We start from the raw sequence: 26,473 nt of genomic DNA on the forward strand, positions 1-26,473 counted from the left end.
AAAAGCTTGTTGATTAGTGATCCTCATCTGTAGGGATAATAAGATATAGATCTTCCTACCCATAAAAGTCTAACCACTTGGAGTCTCTGTCCTTGGCGGCTGACTTGAACCTACTCTGCTGGGCCCCATCATTTACCGTTACTACCAAGGAGTTTGGGGCCAGGTGGGACTAGAACCCCTCAAATCCCTGTATGGGAACAAAGTAGTGCTTTTCCATGCATTTCAACATCAGCGATACTGAGGCTGGTGTACTCCCCAGAGCTCTCGCCAGCTTGAGGAGCACATAATTGATCAGGAGATCCAAAGTCCTGGGGATGGCAGGCTGTAAAACATCCATCAGTTTATGCACGTTCTATTGAAGGAACTCTGTCTGGATGCCCTTGGATGTGGCCAAGTGGTGTCAAAGGTCCTGGTATTCCTTAAAATACTCCAGGAGAGAAGGGGAGGACGACCCAGGCAGTACAGCATCATCCAGCAACAGGGACATAGGTCTGGTCTGAGCTAGAACTCGTTCACCTTCCTGGGAGGGAGCATTCCAGCAGTTCTGTGGGGAGGAAGACCACCGGTGCCTGGGCTGTGGCAGATCCAAAGCCACCACCATTGACCATGTAGGTGACTTTGGCTTCTAGCGGGATCTCCATGAACGAGGAACATCCCAATGAGTACAAAACACTGATACAGGTAGTGCATTAGTGGCCAGTAGGGGCTAGGCCAGGGACCTCTGCCACAGCCTTGGGGCACATGCCAACTCTGGGAGCCATACTGGTCCATTGGCAGTCCTGAGTTCATTGGGTGATGCAGAGCAGGAGGATAAGGACTCTGACTTCGACCCAGGATCTCAAGTGACATGGGTGGAGCGATGCCCAAGAGAGCCAACAGGCCAGCTGATTCATCCGCCGCCCAATAAGAGGCAGGAATTGGTGCCCCTATGAAGGTGGTACTGTTGGTACAGAGCATGCTGGTGCCATAGCCAGTGTCAGTTCTGATGGAAAGAGCGGTACAGGAATGCCCGAATGCGCCATCAAAGGTGGTGAGAGCCACCATGGGAGCACTTGTGGCACTGAATGTGGCAGTGCCAAAAAGGATCCCAGGGTTGAAGGTTCCCTGCACTGATTCTGGCACTTGCCCCATCCCTACCACGGAAAGCGAAGCATCTGGGTGCAGCGCTGACAGACATGGCGGCTCAACGGCTCATTCCATCAGAGAGGCCATAGGTGGCCCTGGGAAAGTCCTGGACCAACGGTGAGGTCAGGACCAAAAAGCAGAGCAGGTCTGTGGCTTCATGGTACACAGATGACATGGACATAGACAGTATCAGCATCTCCCTTGTCACCACCAGAGTCCATGGATGCCAGAGGCCAGAACTGGAATCAATGGTATGGGGTTTCTGCCCTTTCCACTCAGTACCAGGGAAGGGTCAGAGGTACCTGCGCCAACTCGTGCACCAGAACCAGCACTCTGCTTGTCTGCACAGTGCTTGTTTTCCTAGGGGAGGAAGAAGAGTTGCCCTGCGACTTGGAGCAGTCCCAATTGGTATTATGAGACCTTCCTCAGTGCTGATGATAGAGAATGGCTCCTCCATCTCTTCAGTGAGGCACCTTCCCGAGAACAAGAGGCAGCAGCCAAGCTCGAGGGCAATCTTTGGCCCAAGCCTGGCCTCGGTACTGAATCAGGCCGCATGACCTGTTGAAGCAGGTGCTGCTTGAGGTGAAGGTCCCATGCAACCTGAGTCCACTTCTTGAATGATTTACAAATCAAACAGTGCTCTTTAAGGTGAGCCTCACCGAGGCAAAGCAAGCACCATCACCCCTCCACACAAAGGACAGTATTTAAATCCCAGCTGGGCATCACTGGGAAAAACAACTATCAACTAACACTATCTAACTACTAACACTAACTATATTCAATAAACTAGGTTAAACCGAAAGGCAAGGTTGTGAGGCTACAATCACACAGAGCTCTGACTCCAGCCATGTGTGATGGGAAAGGAACTGAAAGAGGTTAGGGCGGCGCTGCCTCATATAGCCAGGGGAGGGGTCACAGCCATGAGGCTGGAGCGCCACCCCTCTTCAGCACGCACACACCTAAGTGGAACACAAGTTTGCATCTACTCAAAGAACTCATTTCTTTTTCCTAATTAATAAGTCTTTAGTTAGGATTGGCTACAAGCCCTGTCTTTGGTGAGAGATGGAAGGTACAATTGACCTGGGGTAACTGATGAGTCCTTTGAGAGTGGGATTTTTTGGTGTAAGGGGCGATCTATCACAACGGTAGGCTTGCCTGGGTGGCAAGATAGAGGAGTGCCCAAGGTCCCCCATGATTCAATGTGAAGACTGTTATAAGGTTTGAGGAGTTCATACTTGATACTTTGTTGGTGAAATCTAATTCTAGAACACACAATTACTTGGGGTTTGTGCCCTGCTTCTTGACAGTCTGCCCTAAGGTTGGCACTCATGGTTGTGAGCCACTCCAGGCAGCTTGCCATACACTTTCAAATTCTGTATTTACATTTTTTGCAATACTTTGACAGCATTATCCATAGTTTTAAATTTCAGATCAGATCTTGTAAACAAACAATTCAGTAACTTGAAGTCAATGGGACTAACTTGTATGAGCAAAGTTATTCATTTGTTTGCAGGATCGAGACCTGAATAGTTAAGTGATTTAATTTAGTATCCATCTTTTCTCCAGAGTTTTCATGGCAAACATTAGTCTCTTCAAATAATTATCCCATGAACCTAAAATAATTCCCCCTGGAAACATGAGTCTGACACATTAGAGGAGGATACATGGAGGGGGACAAAACCAAACACAGACTCCCTCTTCACAGCTGCCTAAATCTAACATTTCATTGATTAACTTATTTATTTCAATGTATGCATATAAAAAAATGCCTATGCCATGGACTAAGCACCTCTGACACCAAGTTTGCCAGTAAACTGGTATATATATATATGCAGGGTGTGGAGAAGTACGGTAACAAAGGCAGTGGTTAATCATGCCTAGAACTTAACTAATTTGGAGTCTTTTTTTGTCTCAGAAGCCATGGTTTGCATTATCTTGGCTAACCTGCTTCAGGGAACTGGGTTGGGCTTCTGGGTGCCCACCTCCAGAAATCAGAGACGGTACCTGATACAATGGCATGCTAGACCAAGCTTCAGTCACCACTGTCCCAACAGTATGCTTCATCCCTGACCTGATAGGAGCTCCATTCACAATTTGTCCACTAAACTCTTGGACTGTCTCCTGAGGTGGACAGCTGTGGCAGTGGCTTTATGATGTGTGCACTTTCTTCCTAGGAACTACCCTGAAATTACAATCCATTCCACATTGGCATCAGATGGAAGTGACTTCTGGTCATGGTGCAGCAGACCAGTGAGCTGGAAGGAGAGGTTCCAAATTCTGGTTTCCAGGGCGCATAAAAATTAGTGATTAAAAAAAAAATCTAATTTTGTATATAACCCTAAATTAACTATAGGGTTTTTTTAAATAAACCCATTTAAAACTAAATTTGAAATTATGACAACCTATATTAAGGCCTAAGCTTACTATAATTATTTAAATTAAATAATATTAAGCTTTGCATATTTGCTGCTGAAGTTTAAAAGAAAGTTAAACCACTTGACCTGGTGAAAGTCACTGGCTAAGCACCTGGAAGCAGAATGTTTTGACATGCTAAACCAGCTTTTGACAGCAGTAGCTTCTTTTGCATGTGCAGAAAGGATATTTTCTTCATTTCAGTTTAATCAGTTCAATGGTTACCTGATTCGAAGTTATTGCAGAGTTGCTTGCAAGCACTATGTCTATGCACTCAGGTTTGTTAATGCACGTTGTTACACTAAACCCTACATGCACTCGAGATCTTAGCATGCTCCATCCCTCTTCATTGCACCACACTGTGCAGTACAGTAACTCCTCACTTAAAGTCGTCCCAGTTAACGTTGTTTCGTTGTTACCTTGCTGATCAATTAGGGAACATGCTTGTTTAAAGTTGTGCAATGCTCCCTTATAACACTGTTTGGCAGCCGCCTGCTTTGTCCACTGCTTGCAGGAAGAGCAGCCCATCACAGTTAGCTGGTGGGGGCTTGGAAACAGGGTGGACTGGCAGCCCCACTATCAGCTCCCCTAAGTTCCCTATGCGGCAGCCACCCAGCAGGCTATCAATTGCTGGCAGTTCAGCTGTCCTTCCCCCAACTGCCATGTGCTGCTCCTGCCCTCTGCCTTGGAGCTGCTTCCAGGAGCCTCATGCTTGCTGTGCAAGGGAGGGGGAAAGAAGAGGGCTAATGTCAGAGTGTCCCCCTCCCCCCTACTCCTGCACCCCACTTACCCCTTCTCCATATAGAGCGGGCTGGGGACATGACAGGGCTCAGGACAGAGAGAGCTTGCTAGCTCCTGTCTCAACTTCCTGATCTAATTAAAAAGGCAGTGTACTTAGAGTGGGGTCAGGCATCTCTCTCACACACACAGAGTGTGTGTGTCTGTCTCCCATGCTATCTCCCCTCCCTCCATTCATGCTGCCTTGTAGAGTGTGAGGCTACATTAACAACGCTACTTCATCATTTAGCAGTAAGTCATTCCCTGGACAATATCTCACCTTCTTCCACCCTCTAACTTCATCACCTCAACCAAGCTTCACAATCATCATTGTTGTGCACAGTATTAAATTGATTGTTTAAAATATATATAAAATATAAAAGCAGCAAAGAATCCTGTGGCACCTTATAGACTAACAGACGTTTTGCAGCATGAGCTTTCGTGGGTGAATACCCACTTCTTCGGATGCAAGTGGTGGAAATTTCCTGGGGCAGGTATATAAAAGCAAGCAAGAAGCAAGCTAGAGATAACGAGGTTAGATCAATCAGGGAGGATGAGGCCCTGTTCTAGCAGTTGAAGTGTGAAAACCAAGGGAGGAGAAACTGGTTCTGTAATTGGCAAGCCATTCACAGTCTTTGTTTAGTCCTGAGCTGATGGTGTCAAATTTGCAGATGAACTGGAGCTCAGCAGTTTCTCTTTGAAGTCTGGTCCTAAAGTTTTTTTGCTGTAGGATGGCCACCTTAAGATCTGCTATTGTGTGGCCAGGGAGGTTGAAGTGTTCTCCTACAGGTTTTTGTATATTGCCATTCCTAATGTCTGATTTGTGTCCATTTATCCTTTTCCTTAGAGACTGTCCAGTTTGGCCAATGTACATAGCAGAGGGGCATTGCTGGCATATGATGGCATATATTACATTGGTGGAAGTGCAGGTGAATGAACCGGTGATGGTGTGGCTGATCTGGTTTGGTCCTGTGATGGTGTTGCTGGTGTAGATATGTGGGCAGAGTTGGCATCGAGGTTTGTTGCATGGATTGGTTCCTGAGCTAGAGTTACTATGGTGCGGTGTGCAGTTGCTGGTGAGAATATGCTTCAGGTTGGCAGGTTGTCTGTGGGCGAGGACTGGTCTGCCACCCAAGGCCTGTGAAAGTGTGGGATCATTGTCCAGGATGGGTTGTAGATCCCTGATGATGCGTTGTAGGGGTTTTAGCTGGGGACTGTATGTGATGGCCAGTGGAGTCCTGTTGGTTTCTTTCTTGGGTTTGTCTTCCAGTAGGAGGCTTTTGGGTACACGTCTGGCTCTGTTGATCTGTTTCCTTATTTCCTCGTGTGGGTACTGTAGTCTTGAGAATGCTTGGTGGAGATTTTCTAGGTGTTGGTCTCTGTCAGGCTAAACAAGCTGTGGCTGCAGCCTCCCTGCCAGGTCGGGGGCTGACAGCTGGGGCCACAGCCTCCCCTCATGGAGTGAGTGGGTGACAGCTGGAGCCACAGCCTCCCACCCAGGTTGAGGGCTGACAGCCACCCTCATTTCTGCGCTGCCTTTAGAGCTGAGCTCCCAGCTAGCAGTTGCGGAGCTTCTTGCAGCCCAGGGAGATTCCTGGAGGTGGATATGACCCAACTCCAGGAGGGGTCCTGGCAGGGGAATTAGAAGTCCCATCCCTCCTCAGCCTGGGCCGGGATTAGCAGCTGGAGCCCCTCACACAGTAGGAGCCCCCTGCTGGGGCGCCCCCAGCCCTACCCCTCCCCTACAATAGCCAGATTTCACAGGGGAGATTAGATTTCACGGTCTGTGACACATTCTTCACAGCCGTGAATTTTGTAGGACACTACATATAGGAAAACTTAAAATGATAACATGCTACTTGTAAGTGTAAGGCAGATGCACACATATTATTGGAGGGTTGCTAACACATTAGAGAGTGTCTGATTCAGAAGTATTTCAAAGGGGTTCCTTATCCCTCGTCTGAACCTCACTGATAATTCCCAAATACAAAAGACTTCATTAAGCTTACACATAAGGTTGCCAAGTCCAACCTGTAATAATACACCAAAATTAATACACAGTTCATTCACACAGTCACACAAGAAATTTCTACACAATACTCAAAAACCGTTAAATGAGATTAACACTACAATCTACCAATTAGAAATGGACACTAATACATATCCCTCACAACTCCCTCTCCTAGGTGAATTTATTTATTTGTGCATCCAGAACATCTAAAAACTCCTGTTTTCTGCACAGATATCCACTACCAATATCATTTAGCAGTACAGTATTTATTGCATAAAGTGATGAATAATTCCATTCACCCCAATTCCATTCACCCCAATTCTACAAATAGTATTAGAGACCAACGAACAGTATTAATATATCCCACTGAGGTGATGGAAAGGGCTCTCTGTTCACATTCTCTCACCAAACAAAGAGAGGCTTGTGTAATTTTCATTCCTATGAGGGAGGTTCTGAAGAGCAACATCCTTGTCACTGAAATGGATGAGACTGGACTAACACACAAGTATCCTGTCTTTCAACGGTGGCCAATGCCAGTTCTCCAAAGGGATTGAACAGAACAGGTAATCATCAAGTGATCCATCCCGTCGCCCATTCCCAGCTTCTGGCAAACAGAGGGTAGGGACACCATCCAAGCCCATCATGGACCTATCCTCCATGAACTTATGTACTTCTTTTATTTTTATCCTTTCACAACATCCTCTGGCAAGGAGTTCCACAAGTTGACTGTGCACTGTGTGAAAATATACTTCCTTTTGTTTGTTTTAAACCTGTTGCCTATTAATTTCATTTGGTGATCCCTAGTTCTTGTGGTATGAGGAGTAAATAACACTTCCTTATTTACTTTATCCACACGAGTCATGATTTATAGACCTCTATCATATTCCCCACTTTGTTGTCTCTTTTCCAAGCTGAAATGTCCCACTCTTATTAATCTCTCCTCGTATGGAAGCCGTTCCCCTAATCATTTTTGTTGCACTTTTCTGAACCTTTTCCAATTCAAATATATGTATTTTTGGGATGGGATGACCACATCTGCATGCAGTATTCAAGATGTGGGTGTACCATGGATTTATAGAGGCAATATCATATTTTCTGTCTTATTATCCATCCCTTTCTTAATAATTCCCAACATTCTGTTTGATTTTTGACTGCCACTGCACATTGAGTGGATGTTTTCAGAGAACTATCCACAATGATGCCAAGATCTCTTTTTTTGAGTGGTAACAGCTAATTTAGATCCCATCATTTTATATGTAAAGTCGGGATTATGTTTTCCAATGTGCTTTACTTTGCATTTATCAACATTAAATTTCATCTGCCATTTTGTTGTCCAGTCACCCAGTTTTGTGAGGTCCTTTTGTAACTCTTCGCAGTCTGCTTGGGACTTAACTATCTTGAGTAGTTTGCCACTTTACTGTTTACCCCCTTTTCCAGATCAATTATGAATATGTTGAATAAGACTGGTCCCAATACAGATCCCTGGAGGACACCATTATTTACCACTCTCCATTCTGAAAACTGACCATTTATTTCTACCCTTTGTTTCCTATCTTTAACCAGTTACCAATCCATGAAAGCACCTTCCCTCTTATCCCATGACAGCATATTTTGCTTAAGAGCCTTTGGTGAGGGACCTTGTCAAAGGCTTTCTGAAAATCTAAGTACACTATATACACTAGATTCCCCTTATACACATGTTTGTTGACCCCCTCAAAGAATTCTAGTAGACTGGGGAGGCATGATTTCCCTTTACAAAAACCGTGTTGACTCTTCCCCAACAAATTATGTTAATCTATGTGTCTGACAATTCTGTTCTTTACTTTGTTGCCAAGAAGGTTAATGGCATATTGGGCTGTATAAATAGGGGCATTGCCAGCAAATCGAAGGACGTGATCATTCCCCTCTAAATGACATTGATGAGGTCTCATCTGGAGTACTGTGTCTACTTTTGGGCCCCACACTACAAGAAGGATGTGAAAAAATTGGAAAGAGTCCAGCGGAGGGCAACAAAAATGATTAGGGGGCTGGAGCACATGACTTATGAGGAGAGGCTCAGGGAACTGGGATTGTTTAGTCTGCAGAAGAGATGAATGAGGGGGGATTTGATAGCTGCTTTCAACTACCTGAAAGGGGGTTCCAAAGAGGATGGATCTAGACTGTTCTCAGTGGTACCACATGACAGAACAAGGAGTAATGGTCTCAAGTTGCAGTGGGGGAGGTTTAGGTTGGATATTAGGAAACACTTTTTCACTAGGAGGGTGGTGAAGCACTGGAATGGGTTACTTAGAGAGGTGGTGGAATCTCCTTGCTTAGAGGTTTTTAAGGTCAGGCTTGACAAAGCCCTGGCTGGGATGATTTAATTGGGGATTGGTCCTGCTTTGAGCAGGGGGTTGGACTAGATGACCTCCTGAGGTCCCTTCCAACTCTGATATTCTATGGTTCTATAGTTTCAACCAGTTTGCTCGGTACTGAAGTCAGGCTTACAGGCCTGTAACTGCCGGGATCACCTATGGAGCCCTTTTTAAAAACTGGCATCACATTAGCTATCCTCCAGTCATTTGGTAGAGAAGCTGATTTAAATGACAGGTTACAAACTACAGTTAGTAGTTCTGCAATTTCACATTTGAGTTCTTTCAGAACTCTTGGGTGAACATCTTGTGGTCCTGGTGAATTATTACTGTTTAGTTTATCAATTTGTTCCAAAACCTCCTCTAATGACACCTCAATCTGCGACAGTTCCTCAGATTTGTCACCTAAAAAGAATAGCTCAGGTTTGGGAATTTCCCTCACATCCTCAGCCATGAAGACCGATGCAAAGAATTCATTTAGTTTCTCTGCAATGGCCTTATTGTCCTTGAGTGCTCCTTTAGCATCTTGATCGTCCAGTGGCCCCACTAGTTATTTAGCAGGCTTCTTGCGTCTGATGTACTTTAAAAAAAAATTGATATTACTTCTGCGTTTTTGGGTAGCTGTTCTTCAAATTCTTTTTTGGCCTTCCTAATTATATTTTTACATTTCATTTGCCAAAGTTTATGCTCCTTTCTATTTTCCTCACTAGGGTTTAACTTCCACTTTTTAAAGGATGCCTTTTTGCCTCTCACTGCTTCTTTTATGTTGTTGTTTAGGCACAGTGGCTCTTTTTTGTTCTCTTACTATGTTTTTTAATTTGGGGTATACATTTAAGTTAAGCCTCTATTATGGGGTCTTTACAAATTTTCCATGCAGCTTGCAAGGATTTCATTTTTTGCACTGTACCTTTTAATTTCTGTTTAACATCCTCATTTTTGTGTAGTTCCCCTTTCTGATATTAAATGCTACTGTGTTGGGCTGCTGCGGTGTTTTCCCCACCACAAGGATGTTAAATGTAATATATTATGGTCACTATTACCAAGTGGTCCAACTATATTCACCTCTTGAACCAGATCCTGTGCTCCACTTAGGACTAAATCAAGAATTGCCTCTCCCCTTGTGGGTTCCAGGACTAACTGCAAGACACAGTCATTTAAGGTGTCAAGGAATTTTATCTCTGCATCCCGTCCTGAGGTGACATGTACCCAGTCAATGTGGGGATAGTTGAAATCCCCCATTATTATTGAGTATTTTATTTTTATAACCTCTCTAATCTCCCTGAGCATTTCACAGTCACTATCACCATATAGAAGATAGTTGTCCACTGGTCCGACACTATTTGGATATTTCAAGATCAGATGAGGGGGAGGAAGGCTTTGCAGGGCCAAAGGACTTCTCTCAGTTCTAATAATTATGCATCCTGGACTCTGAAAGGGTCCAGATGCCTTGTACAGCATGATCATCCATATGAGCACCCGAACCTAAGAGGGAGGCTTTGGTAATGATGGTTGTCTCAGATATCGGTGTGAGGAAAATGATCCCCATGCAAACGTTCTCCAGTTTTGTCCACCAAATAAGAGTCCAGACCCTTGGAAGGAATTGTCACTTTGGCATTGATGTTGCCCTTTATGGTGAATAGACAAGCCAGGTTTGCTGACAATGGAGATGGAGCCTGGCAAATGGTGTCAGATGTGTGTATGAGGCCACATGGCCGAGAGGAGGCAGGCATGATCTGACTGAAGTCTGGGGCTTGAGGGTGACCTGGTTTATGAGAGCACCCATAACATGGAATCTCTCAAGAGGTAGATAAGTTCTGTGCTGTGGTCAAGTCCAAGGTCACTCAAATGAAGAATGTGGACTTTGTGGGGGTCAACAAAGACTTCTCGTGATCAATACAAATTACTAGAGAAGGAAGCAGGCAAAGAAGGAAACGGGTTGCCAAATTGACTTGCTTGTATGATATGCCCTTTAGGAGCCTGTTGTTGAGGTATGGGAAGATGGTGAACCCATTTCTTCTCATCCAAGCTGCCACCACTGACAAAAGCTTTCATAAAGACTCTGGGTGCTTTAGCTAGACTTAATGGAAGGACGCTGAATTGGCAATGGTCTGGACCAAAGAGGAACCTGAGGAACTGATATGCCTTCTCTCCAATCCCATTAATACCACAGGTTCTATGGAAAATCTATCATGACAGCACTTGAGTCATCCTTATTGTGCCCAGCTGGCTAAGACAGTTCTGATTCACAGATCTACTGAAGCTCTCAGCTCGTCTGCCCATAAGCATCTACTTATAGTATGGGTAAATGTTAATGTGAAAGTATGTGTCTTTCATATGGAGAGCCGCAAACCATGTGCCCTCCTCTAGGGAGGAAATTATTGATGAAAATATGACCATGTGGAATTTTAATTTTTGGATGAACATATTTAGTCGCTGTAGGTCCAGAATCGGCCTCCATCCCCCATTCTGTCTGGAAATTAAGAATTATGGGGAGCAGAATCCTTTTCCCTGATGGGAATATGGAGTCCACTTCTTGATAGACAATTTCCTTGTGAGATTGGTCCCTGAAAAGGAACCAAGAAGGGGGTTTGTGGGTAGGAGTTGACAGAAACTTGATCAGATAGCCACAATGAATACTTTCCAGTACACATTTGTCGACTGTTAGGGCCCTCCAGTTTCAGGCAAACTGGGTAAGGCAGCCTCCAAAAAACTGAAAGGGAGGGGGGGGGGGATGATGTGGCATCAGTAAAGGGACACAAGTCTTAACAGTCCCATCAAAATAAATTCTTTGATTGAGGGTTAGAGTGAGGGGTGGCAAAGGATGTCACAGGCACTGTGTGTCTGGGCTTATGCACCCGCTGTCATTTACAAAGGCATTGGTGGTAAAAAGGTTGAGGAGGTGGTCTTGCTCTGTATCCCTGCCTGTGACGCTTTCTCTTAGGGGAAGGAATATAGATGTACAGTGAGCAAAAAGCTGTACTCAAGTCCTTGACGGGGTGGACAGAATCAGCTGTCTTCTTATGGAAGAGACTAAGTGTATTGAAGGGCAGATCCCACATGGTATTCTGCACCTCCCTAGAGAAGAAAAGTAGGGGAAAAAAAGTGTAGGAAGAAAAGTAAATATGGCAGGCGACCAGCTTGGCTCAACAGTGAAATCCTTGCTCGTCTTAAACACAAAAAAACAGCATACAAGAAGTGGAAGATTGGACAAATAACCAGGGAGGAGTATAAAAGTATTGCTCAGGCATGCAGGAGTGAAATTAGGAAGGCCAAATCATGCTTGGAGTTGCAGCTAGCCGGAGATGTTAGGAGTAACAAGAAGGGTTTCTTCAGGTATGTTAGCAACAAGAAGAAAGTCAAGGAAAGTGTGGGCCCCTTGCTGAATGAGGGAGGGAACCTAGTGACAGAGGATGTGGAGAAAGCTAGTGTACTCAATGCTTTTTTTGCCTCTGTCTTCACAGACAAGGTCAGCTCCCAGACAGCTGCACTCTGCAGCACGGTATGGGGAGGAGGTGACCAGCTCTCTGTGGGGAAAGAAGTAGTTCGGGACTATTTAGAAAAGCTGGACGAGCACAAGTTCATGGGGCCGGATGCGCTGCATCCGAGGGTGCTAAAGGAGTTGGCCGATGAGATTGCAGAGCCATTGGCCATTATCTTTGAAAAATCATGGCGATCTGGAAAGGTCCCGGATGACTGGAAAAAGGCTAATGTAGTGCCCATCTTTAAAAAAGGGAAGAAGGAAGATCCAGGGAACTACAGGCCAGTCAGTCTCACCTCAGTCCCTGGAAAAATCATGGAACAGGTCCTCAAGGAATCAATTCTGAACCATTTAAAGGAGGGAAAAGTGATCAGGAACAGTCAGCATGGATTCACCAAGGGCAAGTCATGCCTGACTAACCTAATTGCCTTCTATGAGGAGATAACCGGCTCTGTGGATGAGGGGAAAGCAGTGGATGTGCTATTTCTGGACTTTAGCAAAGCTTTTGATACAGTCTCCCACAGTATTCTTGCCAGCAAGTTAAAGAAGTATGGGCTGGATGAATGGACGGTAAGGTGGATAGAAAACTGGCTAGATGGTCGGGCTCAACGGGTAGTGATCAATGGTTCCATGTCTAGTTGGCAGCCGGAATCAAGTGGGGTGCCCCACGGGTCGGTGCTGGGGCCGGTTTTATTCAATATCTTCATTAACGATCTGGAGGATGGTGTGGACTGCACCCTTAGCAAGTTTGCAGATGACACGAAACTGGGAGGAGTGGTTGATACGCTGGAGGGTAGGGATAGGATACAGAGGGACCTAGACAAATTAGAGGATTGGGCCAAAAGAAATATGATGAGGTTCAACAAGGACAAGTGCAGAGTCCTGCACTTAGGACGGAAGAATCCCATGCACTGCTACAGACTAGGGACCGAATGGCTGGGCAGCAGTTCTGCATATAAGGACCTAGGGGTTACGGTGGACGAAAAGCTGAATATGAGTCAACAGTGTGCCCTTGTTGCCAAGAAGGCTAATGGCATTTTGGGTTGTATAAGTAGGGGCATTTCCAGCAGATCGAGGGAAGTGATCATTCCCCTCTATTCAGCACTGGTGAGGCCTCATTTGGAGTACTGTGTCCAGTTTTGGGCCCCACACTACAAGAAGGATGTGGATAAATTGGAGAGAGTCCAGCGGAGGGCAACAAAAATGATTAGGGGGCTGGAACACATGACTTATGAGGAGAGGCTGAGGGAACTGGGATTGTTTAGCCTGCAGAAGAGAAGAATGAGGGGGGATTTGATAGCTGCTTTCAACTACCTGAAAGGGGGTTCCAAAGAGGATGGATCTAGACTGTTCTCAGTGGTAGAAGATGACAGAACAAGGAGTAATGGTCTCAAGTTGCAGAGGGGGAGGTTTAGGTTGGATATTAGGAAAAACTTTTTCACTAGTAGGGTGGTGAAGAACTGGAATGGGTTACCTAGGGAGGTGGTGGAATCTCCTTCCTTAGAGGTTTTTAAGGTCAGGCTTGACAAAGCCCTGGCTGGGATGATTTAGTTGGGTTTGGTCCTGCTTTGAGCAGGGGGTTGGACTAGATGACCTCCTGAGGTCCCTTCCAACCCTGAGATTCTATGATTCTATGATTCTATGAAACCTGAGGACTGTAACCATGAATGACTGTAGCCATCCCTCTGGATGCAGTGTCTGTAACATCTTCTATAGCTTGGAAGGAAATCTTAGCCACCAGTTTGCCCTCATCAATTAAGGACTGGAAGTGGGCTCCATTTTCCTGAGGTAGTTTGTCTTTGAATTCTAAAACCTTTGTATAATTGGTTAAATCATATTAACTCGAAAAGCCTGGTAATTTGAAATCTTGAATTGGAGAGAGGTGGAGGAGAAGTCCTTTGATCCCTGGAGATCGAGCCATTTGGCACCCATGTCTGAGGGAGTAGTTGTTGGATGTTGCAGCCTGGATCTCTCCATGACCACGTATATCACCAAAGAGTTAGGAACTGGGTGCAAGACTAGAAACTCTCCCCTCCTTGGATGGAGCAAAGCAGTGCTTCTTGGACCTCTCTGTGGTGGGAGCACAAGAAGCAGGAGTGCACCACACTATTTTTGTTGGATCCACAGTATTGTGCCAGCAAGTTAAAAAAGTATGGATTGGATGAATGGACTATAAGGTGGATAGAAAGCTGGCTAGATTGTCGGGCTCAACGGGTAGTGATCAACAGCTCAATGTCTAGTGGACAGCCGGTATCCAGTGGAGTGCCCCAAGGGTCGGTCCTGGGGCCAGTTTTGTTCAACATCTTTATTAATGATCTGGATGATGGAATTAATTGCACCCTCAGCAAGTTTGCAGATGACACTAAGCTGGGGGGAGAGGTAGATATGCTGGAGGATAGGGATAGGGTCCAGAGTGACCTAGACAAACTGGAGGACTGAACTGTAGTGGGCCAGCTTAAGAGCTGGGTCCAGAAAAGCCCTGAGAGGGCGAAGACATTGCCTCCAGGGAAGGAGCCCTGAGGCACTGCTCTATTCCAGAGCAGGGACAAACTGAGACACATCAGAGAGGGCACTGAGAGAAGCCCCTGTTGGACTTGTTCCCCAAAAGGGGTTTGTGTTGCTTTTACGTCACAGCCAGACTGTGTATGACTTGGCTGGAAGGCTGAATCACCAAAGACCCACCACAAACAGAGAGGGAGTGCAGGCACACACATTTGGCCAGGGAGCACTTGTGAGAGGTAAGTGCAACCCTGTTACACCTTCCAAGCAGAAGAATATTTTTATGTGCATTCTCTCACCAGGGTGGAGATTTTTTGTTTAATTAAAAAACAAACCCACCAAAAAAAACCATCCATCCACCCTAAACTGACATTCAAACTTAGAGATACAGCCAGAATTATTCCCAAACCCTCATAGCACAAAGGCAGCAGTGACTTCAGTCCCACAAAAATGTTTGTTCTTAAAGCTTTTGAACTCTCAGAAGAGAGCAGTATCTTGTTTTGTAACCATTATTTTCCATTTCTATAGCACATTTCACCCTAAAAGATCCCAAAGCAATTTATAAACTATGCAGGCATTACTTAATTCATGGCTAACAGCTGCTGTGTTCCATGCTAAACAGCACATAGCAACTCCACATGCCAATTTAGGACAGGAAGTAGAAAACCCTGTGCAACTAAAACTACACTGAGATTTAAGGAGGCAGAAAGTAATTACTCAAACTGGAAGTGTTGCCAGGGCACCTGAATTAGCTTCCCTACTGCTACAGACAATGCCATGGGCTCTTCAATCACAAGTGGTCAGGAGCTCAACTTTATGAGTTAATAGTGCGATATTCTATATCACCACCCATTGCTTCCCAAAGTACCTATACTTTCTTTGGATATCTCCCATTCCTGCACTCATTAGCCCCAACACTTATCTTGTAATGTCTGGGAGAATCACTGTCTGAAGAGGCGGGACTTAAGAGTTTTAAAGGACTTGTTTTACTTCTCTATAACCTGCCTGGTAGATTTTCTGTAGATTAGATTATAAATCTATTCATTCTATTTTTAGATGCTGGGTGAAACGTGTGGTTTAAATTCATACAATATTGCAGGAATTCACACAGTAGGCTCTATGTAAAACACCTATAAAGTTCTACAAAAGCCAGAAAATCCAGCAACTGTCCTGTATTTATAAAATAAAGCCCATGAGCATTTCCATAGCATACACAGCCACAAAAAAACTAATTTCATTTGGTCAAATGTTCAAGGCACAAAAACAAGTAGTGTAGGTCCAAATTTTATGTACTGGGGAAAATGTGTATTTTCAGAATTTTAAAAATCAATGTAAATGAGGTGGTTTGAAGATAAGTACAGGTTTTAAACCTTTTCCTGCAGTGTCTGAATCACAAATATAACAATTGATGTGCAGCAATCTGGGCTTAATATCAGAAATAAGCAAAACTGTGCTGTCCAGTTTCACTGCTGACATTGAGGGAAGTGAAGGTGAAGACAGATAGCATCAATACTGGCAAGTCACTTAGAGTTTAAAGTCCTTTCAGTTTTAACTGGTGTCGGTAAACATTTCATTTTCAAATACAGGATCATCTTGGCAGTACCCTTTTAAGAAAAGAGACGGTTACTCACCGTAGTAACTGTTGTTCTTCGAGATGTGTTGCTCCTATCCATTCCAGTTAGGTGTGCGCGCCGCGCGTGCACGGCATCTCGGAACTTTTTTACCCTAGCAACTCCGGCGGGCCGGCTGGCGCCCCCTGGAGTGGCGCCGCTATGGCGCCTGTTATATACCCTAGCCGGCCCGTCCGCTCCTCAGTTCCTTCTTGCCGGCTACTCCGACAGTGGGGAAGGAGGGCGGGTCTGGAATGGATAGGAGCAACACATCTCGAAGAACAACAGTTACTACGGTGAGTAACCGTCTCTTCTTCTTCGAGTGATTGCTCCTATGCATTCCAGTTAGGTGATTCCCAAGCCTTCCCTAGGCGGTGGGGTCGGAGTGAGACGTGGCGGAGTGTAATACCGCGGAGCCGAAGGCTGCGTCGTCTCGAGACTGCTGCACCAACGCGTAGTGGGAGGCGAAGGTCTGGACCGAAGACCAGGTGGCCGCTCGACAGATGTCCTGGATGGGGACGTGGGCCAGGAAGGCGGCCGACGAGGCGTGCGCTCTCGTGGAGTGAGCGGTGACGCGGCATGGTGGCACGCGAGCAAGCTCGTAGCAGGTCCGGATACACGCTGTGACCCAGGAGGAAATCCGTTGAGAGGATATTGGCTCGCCTTTCATGCGGTCCGCAACCGCTACAAACAGCTGGGGCGTGCGCCGGAAGGGCTTAGCCCGCTCGATGTAGAAAGCGAGCGCCCTGCGGACGTCGAGGGTGTGCAGCTGCTGCTCCCGAGGCGAGGTATGCGGCTTCGGGAAGAACACCGGGAGGAAGATCTCCTGGTTGAGGTGGAAGGCTGACACCACCTTTGGGAGGAAGGCCGGATGTGGTCGGAGCTGCACCTTGTCCCCGTGGAAGACGGTGTATGGCGGACTAACCATCAGAGCGCGTAGCTCAGAGACTCGTCTCGCTGATGTAATGGCGACAAGGAAGGCCGTCTTCCAGGAGAGGTAGAGCAAGGAGCATGTGGCTAAGGCCTCGAACGGAGGACCCATCAGCTTGGCCCGCACGAGGTTCAAATCCCAGGTCGGGGCAGGACGCCACACCGGCGGATACAAGCGGTCCAAGCCTTTAAAGAAGCGGGAAACCATCTGGTTAGAGAAGATGGACCGACCTTCCACGGATGGACGAAAGGCGGACACTGCTGCCAGGTGAACTCTCAAGGAGGAGACCGCAAGACCTTGTTCCTTAAGGTACCAGAGGTAGTCCAGGATGGTCGGGACAGGGACTACAAAGGGATTGAGGCCTCGCTGGTCACACCAGAGCGCGAACCTCTTCCATTTCGCCAGATAGGTGGAGCGAGTGGAAGGCTTCCTGCTCTCTAGTAGGACTTGCTGAACTGCCGCTGAACAGTCCCTCTCTGCGTGGGTCAACCACTCAGGTACCAAGCTGTAAGATGGAGGGACTGGAGGCTCGGATGGTGGAGTCTGCCGAAGTCCTGAGTAATGAGGTCCGGCCACAACGGGAGGGGGATGGGATCCCGAACGGAGAGCTCGAGCAGCAGGGAGTACCAATGCTGCCTCGGCCAGGCCGGAGCTACGAGAATGACAGTGGCTCTGTCCCTCCGAAGCTTCTGTAATACTCGATGGACGAGCGGGAACGGAGGGAAGGCATAGAGGAGGTGATCCTTCCAGGAATACAGGAAGGCATCCGACAGGGATCCCGGCGCGTGACCCCGGAACGAGCAGAACAGGTGGCACTTCCTGTTCGCCTTGGATGCGAATAGGTCTACTTGGGGAAACCCCCACCTGAGGAAGATTGTGTGCACGACGTCGGGACGGAGAGACCACTCGTGGGAGAAGAAAGACCTGCTGAGATGGTCGGCCAGCGTGTTCTGTACTCCCGGAAGAAAGGACGCTTCTAGGTGAATGGAGTGGGTCACGCAGAAGTCCCACAGGAGCATCGCTTCCTTGCAGAGGAGGGAGGAGCGGGCTCCGCCCTGCTTGTTCACGTAGAACATTGCTGTTGTATTGTCCGTGAACACTGTCACACAGCGGCCTTGCAGGTGGGTGCAGAAGGTGCGACAGGCCAGACGGATCGCTCGCAGCTCGCGGACATTGATGTGCAGAGCGAGCTCCTGGGGCGACCACAGGCCCTGGGTGTGAAGGTCGCCCAGGTGAGCTCCCCAACCGAGCGCTGAGGCATCCGTGGTCAGAGTGGCGGACGGGCGAGGAGGATGGAACGGGACTCCCGCACAGACAATCTCCGGGTCGAGCCACCAGGTGAGGGACTCGAGTGTTGGCCTGGAGACTGTGACCACCATATCGATGGGATCTCGATGCGGCCGGTACACCGACGCGAGCCAAGTCTGGAATGGGCGGAGATGAAGCCGCGCGTACGCGGTGACGTAGGTGCATGATGCCATGTGGCCCAGGAGGCGGAGGCAGGAGCGCACCGTCGTGGTCGGGAAGGAGACGAGGTCCCGGATGAGGGAGACCATCGTCTGGTGTCGAGATCAAGGTAGGCAAGCCCGGGCTAGCGAGGAGTCGAGGACCGCTCCAATGAACTCTACCCGCTGCGACGGGATCAAGGTGGACTTCTCGGTGTTGATGAGAAGACCGAGCCGTCGGAAGACGGACAGTATGTCTGTCAACTGGCCCATCACCAGTTGTTGAGACTGTCCGCGAACTAGCCAGTCGTCGAGATACGGGTAGACATGTATCCGACGACGGCGGAGGGCTGCGGCAACCACCGCCATGCATTTGGTAAAGACCCTCGGTGCGGTGGAGAGCCCGAATGGCAACACGGCGAACTGGTAGTGTGCGTTGTTGACCACAAACCGGAGGTAACGTCGATGAGGAGGATAAATCGCGACATGGAAGTAGGCGTCCTTCATGTCGAGGGCGGCAAACCAGTCTCCCGGATCCAGAGAGGGAATGATGGTCCCCAAGGTGACCATGCGAAACTTGGGCTTGAGCAGGTACTTGTTCAGCTCGCGAAGGTCCAGGATAGGACGTAGCCCCCCTTTCGCTTTGGGGATGAGAAAATAACGGGAGTAGAATCCCCTGCCCCGCCTGTCTTGAGGCACTGCTTCTATGGCACCCACGCTCAACAGAGTCTGAACCTCTTGTAAGAGGACTTGCTCGTGAGAGGGGTCCCTGAAGAGGGACAGGGAGGGTGGGTGGGAAGGTGGGGGCGAAACAAATTGAAGGCGGTATCCCGAATGGACTGTTTGAAGCACCCAGTTGTCTGTTGTTAATTGGGACCACACCGAAAAGAAATGGGAAATGCGGTTGTAAAATAAAGGGGAAGGATCCGGTAGGGAGAGTGATGGGCCGTCCTCGAGCGTCCCATCAAAAGGCCTGCTTGGCCCCCTGAGGGGCCTTGGAAGAGGCCTGGCCCTGGCTACGCCGATTGCCGGAAGGACGACGGCGATTTTGAGCCGGTCGCCGGCTATTGTACGGTCGATAGCGCTGCTGGTAGAAGGGCCGGGAGGGTTGCTGCCGGAAAGACCTGTGCTGTGTCGCCGGCGTGTGCATCCCCAGGGTGCGGATGGCAACGCGACCGTCCTTTAGGGTCTGGATCCGGGAATCCGTCTTCTCGGAGAAGAGACCCTGCGCGTCAAAGGGCAGGTCCTGCAGTGTATATTGCACCTTCGGTGGCAGGGTGGAGGACTGCAGCCAGGCGATGCGCCACATCGACACGCCGGAGGCTAAGGTCCGAGCTCCGGAGTCCGCAGCGTCGAGGGCGGCCGTGATGGAGGACCTAGATAATCTCCTTCCCTCATCCAACATCGCCGCGAACTCCTGGCGGGAGGCTGATGGCAGGAGCTCTGTGAACTTCGCCAGGGACGTCATGATGTCATAGACGTACCTGGCGAGGAGGACCATCTGGTTGGCGATGCGCATCTGTAGGCCGCCTGCCGAGTAGACCTTACGGCCAAGCAGGTCCATGCGCCGGGTGTCTTTGGACTTAGGGGCAGGTTGACCGTGCCTCTCGCGGTCGTTAACCGATTGCACGACGAACGAGTCCGGGGTCGGGTGGGTATAAAGATACTCATAGCCCGTAGGGGGAACTGAGTATTTATGCTCAACCCCGCGGGCCTTGGGAGGGATGGATGCGGGTGTTTGCCAGAGCGTGGTGGCGTTTTTCTGGATTGTCTTCACAAAGGGCAACGCTATGCGCACGGGAGCGTCCGCGCCAACCACGTTGGTAATGGGGTCCTCGTCCTCCTGGACCTCCGCTACTGGGAGATCCATGGCCGTCGCCACCCGGCGAAGCAGGTCCTGGTGGGCCTTCAGGTCAATGGGCGGCGGCTCCTTGGCTGAAGCACCGGCTACCGCCTCGTCCGGGGAGGACGATGAGGACAAGCCCTGCACGACGGCCTCCGCCGCAGGGGCTGCTGACTGCGCCTCGGCTGGGTCGTGCTGCATGGAGGACTGGTGGTCCGGCGGAACGGAGGGCTCGCGTCGAGGCGAAGGGGCCGGCCGGCTAACCGTTGCCTCGGGGACCCTGCGCTCGGAGGCCGAGTGTCTCAGGGGAAACGGTACGCCCTGCGTTTCATACTGGGCCCAGGGAACCCAGAAGCCCCACCGTTGAGCCCCCTGAGGTTCGCCGTGTGGGGTCGGTGGCAGGTGCGCGTTGCTGCCAGCGCCGGAGGCCACCGATGCTGGGCGGGATGGCCAAGGAGGCGCTGAGGCGCTGACGGATTGTACCGCCGAAGGCGGCAGTCTGTCCGCAGACGGTGCCGAGGAATGGTGCCTGTCCATCCGGTACCGGGACGGTGATCGAGACCGTCGGCCACCGCGGTGCCAGGAGCTCGACCGGTGCCGGGAGCTCGACCGGGAGCGGGATCTGCGGTGCCGGGAGTGGCTGCGGGAGTCGCGGTGCCGGGAACGGTGCCGGGACTGAGACCTCTGGCGGTGCCGACGCGACGGCGATCGGGACCTGGATCGGTGCCGGGAGTCCGACCGGTACCGGGATGACGAACGGTACCGGGACTCCGACCGGCGTCGGGATGGCGACCGGTACCGGGACGGCGAGCGGCGCCGAGATCGGGATCGACGGGATGGCGACCTTCGTCGGGACCGGGAGCGGGACCGGGAGCGTCGTTTGTGTCGGCGGTCCGTGGAGGGCGGCCGGATCATCATCGCCGGCTTTCCTACGGACGCGACAGCCCGCACCGGCGGTGCCGGGGGCCGGAGGCTCGGTGCCTCTACGAGCTGTATCAGCTCATGCGCCACGGAGAATGTCTCCGGCGTCGACGGCAGTCGTGGCTCAACCGCGGACGGTGCCGGGGAGTGTGGCGGTGCCGGACTCGACGGCCCTTGCGGCGCCGGAGTCAACGGCCCGGTGCCCGCCTGGTGCACGGCCACCGCGGGAGTCGCAGGTGGCGCAATAGTCTTGGCTGAGTCCTCAGCGCGGGACTGAGCGATCGCCTTCGCCAGCCTGTGCTTCCTAGCAGGCGAAAGGGAGCGGTGCCGGGTCTTCGCAGTTGCTGGCTCAGGCTGCAGTGCCGCGGTGCCGGAGCGGCTCGGAGCAGCCGGTGCGCTCTGCGCCGATGAGGCTCTCGGTGCCGGCGTGGCCGGTGCCGGGGGCTGCAGCGACGCCTCCATGAGGAGCTGCTTAAGTCTATTGTCCCGCTCCTTACGCGTTCTCGGCTTGAAGGCGGAACAGATCGGACACTTGTCTGTCCGGTGACCTTCGCCGAGGCAACGAAGACAGGCGTTGTGCAGGTCCCCGATCGGCATAGACCTCTGGCAGATCGCGCAGGGCTTAAAGCCCGGTGCCTTGGGCATGAGCCCGCACCGGGGGAAGAAAGGGAGGGGAAACCCCCCTAACCTTATCACTAAAACCTAACTAACTAACTATAACAACTATCTACACGTACTATGAACGAACTATATACAAAAAACCTTTAGCGAGAGCTAGGGTAGTGGAGGACAGAGAGCACTCCACAGTTCCAACTTGCCGTCACGGGCGGTAAGAAGGAACTGAGGAGCGGACGGGCCGGCTAGGGTATATAACAGGCGCCATAGCGGCGCCACTCCAGGGGGCGCCAGCCGGCCCGCCGGAGTTGCTAGGGTAAAAAAGTTCCGAGATGCCGTGCACGCGCGGCGCGCACACCTAACTGGAATGCATAGGAGCAATCACTCGAAGAAGAATCCAGATTCTTCTAATCTCTCTCTCTTACATTAAGGGTGATTCTTCATGTACTGAACGGGCACATACAGTATACAGCAACTGAATGTCTATTGTAGTGCTCCACCTGGGGAGCAGGAAGGAGTTCCACAAAGGACAGAGCCCTACTTTCCAAAGCCAGGTTTAGTGAACAGGGATGTAATCCCAGAATAAAAAAAAAAACCCAAAAAACAAACCTCTGTTTTTGTCCCCATTATGCTAAAGATTTATTTATAATAGACCTGGGAGGGAGTGGAGTTCTTTCCCGATCCCTCACTCTGTGTCCCACGGGGTATTCTACTAAAAGACCTTCCCTGGCTCCCTTGGCTATCTACATTAATTTCAATTCCCAGCTTAAAAAGCATTAGTGTATATGCTTTATGTTCAACTGGACATTGTTTGGTCCACAGGCAACTAGTCAGTCAAAGGGAATTCACAACATTCTCTCTGCAGCATTGCTTTCCCATTATGATGGGAACTTTGTAAATCAGATTGTCAGAAAAGGCTAAACAGAGTTATGACTATAACTTACATATCCAGAAGTCTGGCCCTTCTGTAATGAGGGATGTGCCCATGATGGAGGAGGGAAACAAGAGAAACTCACAATTTTAAGCAATGCCTACTGTGACTCTTTATGGAGAAGCAGCAAAGAGCCAGACAAAAGTTCCATGATAGTAGAACAAATACATTATTATATACTCCTGGGGCAATTCTGCGCTACTGTGCATGCACAGAATGTATATCCCCTACAGATTTGTTTACTTCCCTGCAGAAAAATGACTTCCTGATAGGAAAGCAAAGGGAAGCCACAAGAGCGGTCATGTGCTCCTTCCCAGCAGTATGTTTTGGGTGCCATGGGCAGCTGGCAGAGAGGTAAATCACTGTGGGGCGGGGGGCTGGGGAAGACCCTTCTAGTGGCTCCTACCCTGTGCCGGGCTCAGCTGCCAGTCCTGGCTGGGCTGGGGAGGATGGGACTTCCTCTTCCCGTGCACAGCATCCAGGGCTGGGTCAGATTCACTCCCAGATTTCTTCCCCCAGATGCACGAAGCTCTGCAAACTCCCTGCCACTTCCTGCACCCATAGCTCCTCAGCTGCAAGGGAGGAATCCCTGTACAGGGACCTGCTCCCCCATGCATCCAGACCCCCTCATACGCAGACCCTCCTGCTGAGCCTCACCCCCCTGACACTCAGAACCCCCCTGATGAACCCCACTTCACCTGGACCACCCCGACGAGCCACCCACACACGGCTCCCCACCCCAAGCCCCAACCAGCTGCACATGGAGTACTCCCCCAGCATCTGGACCCCCAACTAAGCCCCAATATCCAGACCCCCCCTGCCAAGCTCTATCCTCCCCATGCCCAGACCCCCCTTGCTTAGCCCCAACCACCTTCACCTAGACCCCCACCCTGCAGAGTCCCATTACTATTGTACCAAGAACCCCCCCCCAACAAGCCCCTGTGCATCCAGATCCCCCCACAAATGGATCCCCCCCTGAGCTGCCCACACTCAGGTTTCCCCACACAGAACCCTCTCAACCCACATCTGGATCCCCCATACTAAGCACCTCCACACTTGGATAGAGCCTGCCTGCCCACATCTGGTGCACCTGGCACAGAGAGGAAGAACCCTGGGGTATTTCTGAGGCAGGCCCGGTCCTTGCCCTGTGTCAGGGTTGTGTGCAGCCTCACTGCTGAGCCCATGTACCGGGGATGCGGGGGGAGGGGAGGCGGCTGCACAGTGATCTCCCACCTCTGTGCAGCCAATGCTCCCCAGTGCCATGCTGGAACCTCCACATTTATCTGACAAATAAAATTTGTAGAATTTTAAAATATTGTGTGCAGAATTTTTAATTTTTTGGTGCAGAATGCCCTCAGAAGTAATATTTTTGCTTCTAAACTAACTCCACTTGCTCAACTGAAAGGGATGCTGACACGCTGACAGAAGAGACAAATTTTAAGACTGATCATATCAAAGTAAGGGAGCTAGAAACAACTGGATTTTATTTTGACCAAAAAGAGGGAAAAATGGGGTTTCACAAACTACGTTTTTTGTCAGAACTTGTCTTTTTTTTCTTTTTTTTTTAATTGAGATTTTCACTTGTTTTTGAAAAATAAAAATCATTTTGAAACTTGGGATTTGTTTTCTCCCCTTTTGTCACTGAATGCAAGAGAGTAAATTATATCAAGAGGTCCTCCCTGTCCCTTTTTCCACTATTACTTTTCAAAGCTTCTCCAACTTTCAAAAATTGAGAGAGTGGAGAAAGAAGATACTGGGGGGGGAGGTGGAATACCCCCCCAGTATCATTCACTCTGTTATTATCCATGGTAACATGTCAGCTATTAAGGCGCCCTCTTAGTGTGGAAGATGGCAAAGGAAAAAAACCATGCTGTGAGCCCATGGCCTCCCACCACCAGACAGACCGTATTAAAGATCTAGGTAGAAATGAACTGGGAGGAGGGCAGATAACCAAGGCTATGGATTCAAATCAATAATTAATTCTATTGTTGTAGGGAGAGGATGAAGGGGCTTGAAGGTAGCTTACCTGAATGGGCCATAGTTCAACATTACAAAGGCCAATATCACCATCACACACACAGCTCTTCTCTTTGGAGAGGGGATTTTAAGATTCTGGTTCTAAACAGGGAGACAGAGCACATACTCAGTGTAAGTGAGGATTTGAAAACACAAATGCATTTCAGACACTAACTCCTGTTGTTGCCTTTTATATTAAGGATGACTTGCAGAGCATAAAACTGCAGAGATAAAAATGAGTTTCCCCTTTTTTCATAAAGATGTATGAATGCAGCCAGACCTTTCTAAAAATAAATCTAGACCTCTTTTACATTGCATTCAAGTCCCATCTACCCAAATTTTCTATGGACAACTGGAGAACCAATAGTTTACAACAAGGAATTAACACTAATAAATTTATCTAAGGCTCTTATCTGTCTCCCGTCACCATAGTATCTGAACACCTGAGTCTGTAATATATTAGTCCTCCCCTTGAAACAGGGCAGTAGTATTATCCCCACTGTACAGATGGAAAGATGAGGTACAGAGTGACTTCCCCAAGGCCATCAGGGAGTCTGTGGCAGAGCCGGGAATTGAACCCATTTCTCCTAAGGCTGTGTCTACACTGGCAATTGAATGACAAAACTTTTATCTTTCAGAGGTGTTAACCTCACCCCCACCCCAAAAAATCCCACAATTTTCCCATGACAAACACCAGAGTAAACAGCATGAATGCCACTTGTTGGGGGTGGAAGTTTTATGTCAGCAGGAGAGCCAACAAACAGCAGCTACACTGCACGACTTCTAGCAGCACAGCTGTAACGATCCAGACATGTCATTAAAAGATGTGTAGTGTAGACAAAGCCTATGCCTCAGGTAGTATCCTGACCACGGGTCTACTCTTCCTTTCTTTCCCGCTTCTAATTGAAGGGGAAGTGATTTTTAATCAGCTTCGTGTAGCTCAAATGCCTGTCAATCAGTAGAAGAAAAGCTCTTTGATTTAAGATTCAACTACTTTAGCTCTTACATTTAAGGCTATGAGTTCCCAATCCACAACACTGGGTGCTCCAGGAATGAGGTGCATGTAGTATAACAGGGAAGACAAGCCTGGATATTTTTTAAGTGAAAAAAATTGAGGAAAGGGAGAGTTTTTCAGGCCTTCTTCACACATTTAAATACTACGAAGGCCAGTCTAACACTTGCTTTTTCAGCCCCTCTTTTAGTCACCTTTAATGGATTTGATCTGAAATAAAGACACCTTGATGGAGAAGGAGGTGTTTAAGGAAGTCTCCGGAATAATCTCTTTTCCGCAGACAGTTGCTAGAGGAAACTGAAGTGAATTATAATGGGAATTATGTAGCGGGGTTAACATTTGGAAGCTATCCCACAGAAATCTGCAATCCTGAAATTGTCCTGCAGATCATAGAATCATAGAATCTCAGGGTTGGAAGGGACCTCAGGAGGTCATCTAGTCCAACCCCCTGCTCAAAGCAGGACCAAACCCAACTAAATCATCCCAGCCAGGGCTT

General features: G+C 49.0%; 1 protein-coding gene across 4 annotated transcripts in view; it reads right to left on the reverse strand.

The window, feature by feature from the left end:
* ATF6 (activating transcription factor 6) overlaps positions 1-26,473 on the reverse strand; it is a 401,392-nt gene that overhangs the window by 263,133 nt on the left and 111,786 nt on the right. For all 4 annotated transcript variants that reach the window (XM_045028792.1, XM_045028791.1, XM_045028790.1 and 1 more), the window contains exon 9: positions 24,976-25,067. In XM_045028792.1, coding sequence (XP_044884727.1) covers positions 24,976-25,067 — 92 coding nt within the window. The remainder of the gene's footprint in view (positions 1-24,975; positions 25,068-26,473) is intronic.

This window comes from Mauremys mutica, chromosome 8 (assembly GCF_020497125.1).
Source record: "Mauremys mutica isolate MM-2020 ecotype Southern chromosome 8, ASM2049712v1, whole genome shotgun sequence".
Taxonomy (NCBI): domain Eukaryota; kingdom Metazoa; phylum Chordata; order Testudines; family Geoemydidae; genus Mauremys; species Mauremys mutica.